At 34.2% G+C, this 8,529-nt stretch overlaps 1 protein-coding gene across 1 annotated transcript; it reads left to right on the top strand.

Annotated features, from left to right (window-relative positions):
• Positions 1–1,617: 1,617 nt before the first annotated feature.
• On the top strand, positions 1,618–7,693 carry LOC134274532 (deleted in malignant brain tumors 1 protein-like). Its single transcript, XM_062756810.1, has 3 exons — positions 1,618–2,087; positions 2,196–2,343; positions 7,525–7,693. Exons 1-3 carry the CDS (start codon positions 1,694–1,696, stop codon positions 7,691–7,693), a joined length of 711 nt encoding a protein of 236 aa, XP_062612794.1. The 5' UTR covers positions 1,618–1,693.
• The last annotated feature ends 836 nt before the right edge of the window (positions 7,694–8,529 follow it).

Raw genomic sequence — 8,529 nt, 5'->3', positions numbered from 1 at the left:
ATATAAAATACAGTTGTATCGTCAATATGCCCTATTTTAAAACAAGAGGCCCAGGGGCCACATCGCTCACCTGAGAAGCGTTGACCATTCTGTTCTTTACCACATTTCCTCCTTGTAATACATAATGCATCCCCAACCTACCCCACTGATCATAATTTAGACATTTAAAAATCTACAGATCCCCAGGATCCTTCCATGTGCACATAAGTTTCAGCTTTTCTGGCCTAGTGGTTCTTGAGAAGAAGATTTTCAAAGATTTTTCCTATATATTTCTATGTAAAATTTGATTCCCCATTGTGGCCCCGCCCAACCTCCGGGGGTCATGATTTGAACAATTTAGAATCTACACTACCCCAGGATGCTTTCACATAAGTTTCAGTTTTTCTGGCCCAGTGGTTCTTGAGAAGAAGATTTTTTAATGACCCCACCCTATTTTTGTCTTTTGTTGATTATATCCCCACTTGTGAGGGGACTTGGCCCATTATTTTAGCAATTTAAATTCTGCTTCACCCAAGGATAATTTGTACCAAGTTTGGTTAAAATTGGCCCAGTGGTACTTGAGAAGAAGTCGAAAATGTGAAAAGTTACAACGGACAGCAGACAGAGACGGACGGACGGACGACGGACAAAATTTGATCAGAAAAGCTCACTTGAGCCTTCGGCTCAGGTGAGCTAAAAATAAATACCGGTATATATAATATTTTGGAAATGTGAAAAAAAGTTATCAAAGCCGTTTTTTCTTGGGAAAGCAAGGAAACCATTCCTGTCACAGTTGTTGTGATTCCAAATTTGACAGGCCAAAAAAAAAAATTGCCTGGAAGAGAAAGTATATGAGTAATATTAATAACAAGATTATCTTTTGAAACATGACTTGCAGTGGGCACGACCTGACTTTTATTCAGAAAATTATTAGATAGGTGTATATTTCGTATGCGTATTAAATTCTCAAAGGGACACAAAAACACCGTAAAATAACGAACAGTATTCCAGCTCAAAAGTCCATAAAACAATACAAAATGGGATCAAACACGGACTTCTAAAACATCACAGGTGGGATCAGGTGCCATGGCGGAGTGAGCATCTTCTGCCGACCGGTCATACCCGCCGAGTGCATGCTCCACGTCTTGATCGGGAAATAACGGGAAAATCCGTCGTCAATTCAGTGTGTAAATAATGGCCTACCATTTAATACGAAAAACGTCAGTATGATAAATGCCAATCAGCATTTGACTCAATGATAAATTGTATTTGCTGACAAGATCATTGTATCGACCATAAATCTTACAAAACGATGACTTTGAACGAGACTGTTGATTTTCTTGTTTCATCAACGTGTTTGTCAATAATTGAAAAGTGGGAATCGCCGTAATGCCGGCCAATTTCAAAAATTGATACTGTACAAATGACATTAAAATGTGTGATAATTGTTTTAAATCCCAATCTCATATATCTTTATGCCACCAAGCGTCCTCGCACCCTTTACTCTTGATCACTTAATTGTTGAGTGATCAACATGGGGATTCCATACTTTTTTATAATTTTTACAAAACGGAGGTAATAAATAATGAAACAACATAAGTGCTTCTTTATTAAGTTACCTAGCCGAAAGACGTGCAACTGTGCTCGACAATCATCAGTAAATCTGCTCCGGATTCTTTCGTAACTTTTTAAATTAGTGGACAATATCAGTGCAATGCCGGTAATATTGGTATTCGGTCTCTGCATTTGCATTTGTTTTTCTTCTCTTTGTAAGTCACAGGCAATTTTTAATGAGCCTTGTGAAGAAATGAAAAGCAATGGACAGGAATTGGAAATAATCAAGAAAACAATGGAATCTCAAGTACTTTTGTTGAAAAAGGAAATGAACGATTTTGATAGTCAACAAAAATACATTCAGAGTGTTTTAGAGATACAGAAAACTCAATTTTTTGAAGCTTTCGAGCGCTTGAGGTACATGTATGATACTACAGTTCAAAGTATTAGGCAATCAAGTTCCTTGCAAAATTCCAAAATCAACACCCTTGAGTCCCAGCAAAATGACAGCATTCGTTCAATTAAACAACTATCTACAGCACTGGATTCGTTAAGTATGTATTATATAGATTCGAATGTTTAAAATTGATATAGTGTACATGTACATGTATTTCAGTAGGTTTACTACACTACTCACAATTTCCTATGATTTTATTTTACAGTTTCTATCCGATTTGTAAATGGTAGTGCCGTTACTTCCCGTTACGGACGAGTCGAGGTGTTATACGCTGGTGTGTGGGGAACAATTTGTGACGATGCCTGGGATAATAAGGACGCCAAAGTCATCTGTAAAATGAAAGGCTACAACAGGTAAATTTTTAGCAATTTAAAGTTCTTAAACAAAACTATCTTATTGTCCATTTTTCTATGGCTAGAAAAAAAGTCTAACTTATATCATGCCGTCTTCATTGTATATGACTTCTGTTAATAAATGCAAAGTAAATTTTGTTACCATTTTTGGTAGAGAGCTGATATTCGGAAAAAATTATAAGGAGTCTCCATTTCTTTTCTTTCCCCTTTTTGGTACAATAAAGGCAAAGGTCGTATTCAGTGCTCAGATACATTTCCCCATCTTCTGATCAGAATTTTAAAAGTTTTTTTTTCCATTAACTTTATTAAAAATCACTTAAATATCTGAAACCGCCGGTTCAAATTTCCTCATTTTGACATATTTTATTCTGGGTTCCATTTCAATAATTCTGTTAATTTTTTTTAAAGAAATTAAATAATACGAAGGGTGATCAAAAAGTTCGCGAACTAATTGAATAACGTTAATAAAAGAAACAATATTTGGTTTCAATGTTGATTATATATTTTAAATTAATCCTCTCCGATTTTAATGCACATCAACCACCGTTCTGCGCACCCGCGAATCACGTGATATTGGCAGTCACGTGACCCCTTCCAGAGCGTTCTGTCACAAAAATTGAAAGATCTTTCTGTGTTTTATATTTCTTTCTATGTGAGTTAATTTTTATGACAAGGACAATTCATTTGTCAGAAATGGTCAAATCTCGGCAACAGATTAGGTGTATAAGAATATCCTTTGCAAAAATAAGCATGGCGACCATTAAAACACAAATCTTCTGTCTCGGGAGAGACCTTTATTCAAGGTGGATAGAGAATAGGTGCCTCCTTTTTATCATATCTAATATGTTTAAAATCCAAAGTAAACGATATCTTAGGTATTTAATAATCATATTATTGTTCAAATAATCAACTATTTTTCAAAGTGTAAATTGGAGGTCTAAATTGCTTAATTAAAAATATATATCTTTTCAAACTTGCTTTTACTGGGCAAGATGACAAGTATCATTTTTAACCATCTGCCTTCCTTCACTAAACGATCAATCCAATCATTTACTGAATTTATAGGAACTCATTCATCTTAATAAACTGTGTACAAATTATTATATGATACTGCAGAGGGATTTCTAAGATATACAATAAATTGTACAGTCGTTTCTTGAACGAGTTCTACTAAGACAACCATTTTTCGTCACAAGTGACCTCATAGTGACGTCATTTTCACATTGTGACGTCAAAAACAAGGAGAAAATCTTTATTCAGTATATGCTATTTATAGATCTTGTGTATGGCTATGTGTGTACCGAATATCATTTTAATTAATCTGAATTGTGGTTTTGTAGATATAGAGATAGTTCGCGAACTTTTTGATCACCCCTCGTACATTTCCGTTATAGAGGACTTGACGCGTTGTATATTTTTATGTGAATGCTATGTATGTTCTATCTTTTTGAAAACACATCTCACTCATAATTACCAGAATCAAAATATTTTACTAATTAAAATTATATAGTAGAACAAAAAGACTGCCTGTATAAACAGCATCGCGCAAGTTTACAATTTATAGATCATTTGGGTATTTTTAAATATTTTCATTTCTTTATGAGATCTTTTTGATAACTCTTTGAATATTCGGTGAGTTGGTTACTTCATCATTCAACCTTAATGTAAATTTCTCCAAGCGTAAGGTCAGGAGACTTACAATGTAATAATTATATATTCATGTAAATTTTCATGCGTCTGTCTTATTGTCTGACGTCAGTGGGCGGTGGCTATTGCAATTGACGTGGTATGCATCGTGTAATTCCAGTCTATTAGAAAACAATTAAAAAATATAAATTATAAAGTAAAAATTTTATTTTACAATGAAACGGAAATATAACGAATCACTTTCTAGTGTGTTTGGTATGCCAGAGACATCAACGATAGTTGGAAATGTTGGATAATTTATGCAAAACGGGCTTCGTTAAGTGATTCCTTAAATAAGGTGCAATCTCAGGTTGGGTATTCAGTATCTGATTTCACAATATTTTCATTTCTATTTTTTTTTCTAGGATAACTCTTCGAAAGTTAGAGGAGTCGATTTGTTTATAATTTTACTGGAAAGTTAATTTAGCTAGACAAAAGTTCAGGAGCTTTATTTCACACATGACTTGTATTTTACATGTAAATACATGTATAAGGAATCATTGTACAGTTTGTCGGGTATACTAGGAACGTCAACCTGGCATAACCCACAAACTAGACAGTGAATCCTCAAAACTTTTTACAGGGGTTTGATATACTAGTACATTTCTTCTAACTTTACGGGCAAAAAATATGTTACTGATTTTCTTTCATATTACAAATAGGTAGAGATTTTTTAATCCTAGAACAAAATATATAACAAAAATATAATGAAATATATTGGAGATAACGAACAGTATATGAGCTCAGAAGTCAATTAAACATTACTAAATAGGAGCAGAGCAAATATAGACCTCTTAAACATCGGAGGTGGGATCAGGTGTCATTGAGAAGTGAACATCCCCTGCCACCGGTCACATCCGCCATGTGCTACTTCTCATATCCGGGAAAAACGGAAAAATCCATAGAAAAGTCAGTGTGTAAATAATGGCCTAACAGTCAGTATGAAAAAAGGAAGGGAAAAAAGTCAGTCAGTACATGCATTTGACAAAGTTTCAATAAAACTACCTATATTTGTGTACAACCTTTAGTCTTAATATATGTATTGCAAAACTTTGAAGGGAAATTGAAAATATATTGAGCGTATCGCATTTCGTCAAAAAACCAAAAAAAAACAAAAAAAAAAACAACAACAACAAAAGATATTAAGATTTTTGTTTCAGCCAATCGGAGCAAAGCGAACGTGCATGCATGTGAGTTCGTGCTAATTTGACAGTGTCATTATCTACACTATCAATATATCCTTATACAAGTTTATCTTTTAAAAAAGATAGGTGAGCTAGCGTCGTAGCAATTTTTAAACACAGAAAGGAAGGTCGGTGATCAAGTGATTTATTTTGCTGAATTCTTTAATTTTTATCGAGGCTGGGTTGTGATAAATGACCTTTGTTCCATACATCTACACAACATGCCTATTACATGTAACCCCCAAAAGGTTTTAAATCAGTTGGATGGACAGTTTCCTAGAACTAGAAGCTTGGACAACCATCAACTCGTATCAGTCCTTTCAGTACTTTGATTTAAAAATCAAAGTTAAAGTATCTTCACTTTTCCCGTTTCCATGGAAACTATTTTGAAAATTTGCAATTTTTTAATCCAATGAACACATTTACAGATACTAATTATTACATAAATAAAATTTCATGAAGAATGTTCAAGGGACCAGAGAGAACACTTGCGGACAAAATTCGTCGCTTTTTGCAGGTTGCCATGGCAACGCTAGCCATTTTGAAATTGATTGACCACACAACATAACTACATCCAGTGATCCTCCTTTGAGGAAAGTTTCAGGTTTCAGGAATATTGTCCCAACCATCTCGGAGAAACAGCCTGGAGAACAAAAACATCCGTACAATCGCAATATGTCGCCCCCGACTTCGTTCAGGCGACATAACTACAAAGTCTGCTATTGCAAGCAATAGCATATTTCGCCCCAAAATGGACAAGACTTTCATTTTTTGTATCACTAAAACAATACCCATTAGCTAAGCTTGGCCAACCATCACTTCGTATCAGTCCTTTTAGTACTTTGATTTAAAAATCATTTTCCTCTGGTTTCATGGCAATAATCGATTAATGTTTGAAAATTTTAAATTGCGAATCGCACAACTACGTACAATTACTTATCACTTAAATAAAAAAAGAAAAGTTTCATGACGAACTCAAGGAATCAGAGAGAATACCTGTGGATAAAATTCGTCGCTTTTTACAGGTTTCCATGGCAACGGTAGCCATTTTGAAACTGAATGACCACACAACACAACTACAACCAGTGGTCGTCCTTTTGAGGTAAGTTTCAGGACCATTGTCCTAGCCATCTCCGAGAAACATTACAGCCTGGATAACAGAAACATGCGTACAAATCGCAATATGTCTCCCGACTTCGTTCGGGGCGACATACCGTATTATCACTGATTTTACTGTGTCGGCAAAATTTTTACTGTGTCGCACGCATAAAATTTGAGTCGTTACTGTGTCGGAAGCAACACAGTAAAACAGTTCATGGTGAACCGTGAAGACCTTCCTTTGGGTACCAATTCTTTTGACCTTTTCAGCTTGACCTTTGGAGTTTGACATGCATTTGAGAGAATTCAACCCTCGCCATAAGCTGCCATACGGGGGCATCAGAATATCATATCTTGTTTTTTTCTTTAAATTCATTTGTATCGCCTGTCTTTAAGCTCAAGTGTATGGTCTTTTGTATCTTTTGTAAAACATGGCCAAGAATTTTGATTCTGAAATCAAAGTTGTTTTTTTAAGCGCCTCGGGAAATAGACTTGCTCTTGGGGAACTGGAATCTTGCTGACTCCCTCAATGATATACTTTAACTGTTTTATTATACCGATACAAACAAGACATTTGAAAAAGTTATGTTCAGTACTGTATTCTGTAACATTGTTTAATTCCAACAGGAATAGATAAAAAAAAAATACGACAAAACAGAATACAGTCATGAAAGAAATTCCATTTTATCAATAAATCAGTTCATTGTCCGAGTTTTTACTTATTAAAATCGAAAGTAACATTACGCAAATCTTGAGCTCGCCATATTTCTGTTGTCGTTCGCTTCCAGTAAACTATTTCTTTTTGATTGATATGGGACCAGTTGACTCGCGATACATTTCGATTCATTAATGAATATTCATGAGTTTACTCGGAACATTTTTAAGTTTGTCGTAAGTTGAAAGAAAATGCTAAGTGTTCCGAATAGGTGTGTATCAGTTCATCAAAAAAACGTACTTTTTTTGCAGGGAATCAGTCTGTTTTGCAGGGAATCGGTTTATTTGCGGTAATTTTCAGGAAATCAGCAAAATATATCGATTTACTTTTATATAGTGAAAAATCAGTAGAGGTATAATAAAATATCATATCTTGTTTTTTTTCTTTAAATTCATTTGTATCGCCTGTCTTTAAGCTCAAGTGTATGGTCTTTTGTATCTTTTGTAAAACATGGCCAAGAATTTTGATTCTGAAATCAAAGTTGTTTTTTTATTTCAGTGGTGGAATAGCATACAGGTCGGCCACTTACGGCGAGGGAAGTGGACAAATATGGCTTGATGACGTTCAATGTACCGGAACCGAGTCCTCGCTAATGGAATGTTCAAAGCGCCCATTTGGACAGCACAACTGTAGACACCACGAGGACGCAGGTGTATCCTGTAACTGACATTCTAGATGACAGAACAAACATGTCAAACTATTTAATCACCTTACAGATTGATAATTTATGTAAATCATAAAATACATGTAGCATAAATTTGAATCCAACACAAGATAAATTCGCTGCTGACTTTGCTAATAAAGAAATAATTGTACAAGAAGAGTTCAATGTTATCATCTGAAAACATTTATTTGACATGTATACGTATGCAGAATAAATATCTATTTTACCTTACTTCTTGTTACAATTTCAATAAACCGTGTCAGAGAATACGAGACGTGATAATACGATTGACATTACTGGACAAAAAAAAACCCTTTTAGTCCACGGGGGGTCATGGAGGAATTTGAACTTGATTTTTTTCCCAAAAAATTAATGTAATATATCGGAAAACTTACGCAATTGTTGTGATAAATTAAATGTATAACATATATTTACGTCTGAAATTGCTTATAAGCTAATAGAGGCTATAATGAATGGAAAACAAGAAAAATGGTTGAACAGATAGCTACATGTATAGGTAGTTCTATTATAAATTTCTAATTATTAATCTTATTTACTATATACATTTATATAAAAACTACATGTATAGGTAGTTCTATTATAAATTTCTAATTATTAATCTTATTTACTATATACATTTATATAAAAAAAAAACTTAAATGGATAGCTGGAAAAAAAATTCCAAAATTACCTATAACACATTATGTTTGCTATTTTAAGGATTGGTAGATTATAATGGACTATTTCCAATTTATTTCTGAAGCTAAAGGAAACTTTTAACTGCGGTTCAGATAACATACACTCGTCAAAAACCGAATTACAGTATCCGGCTACATCAA

The sequence above is a fragment of the Saccostrea cucullata genome, unplaced genomic scaffold (genome assembly GCF_032062105.1).
Source record: "Saccostrea cucullata isolate Sc308-1 unplaced genomic scaffold, CSIRO_AGI_Scuc_v1 ctg7792, whole genome shotgun sequence".
Lineage (NCBI taxonomy): Eukaryota > Metazoa > Mollusca > Bivalvia > Ostreida > Ostreidae > Saccostrea > Saccostrea cuccullata.
Note: the sequence above shows the minus strand (reverse complement) of the source record. Positions and strands in the feature narration are given on the sequence as shown.

Coding starts and splice junctions, on each gene's coding strand:
- LOC134274532 (XM_062756810.1), top strand. CDS start 1,694: ATGCCGGTAATATTGGTATTCGGTCTCTGCATTTGCATTTGTTTTTCT. Junction 2,088..2,195: donor TACAGCACTGGATTCGTTAA/GTATGTATTATA, acceptor TTTATTTTACAG/TTTCTATCCGATTTGTAAAT. Junction 2,344..7,524: donor AAAATGAAAGGCTACAACAG/GTAAATTTTTAG, acceptor TTTTTATTTCAG/TGGTGGAATAGCATACAGGT.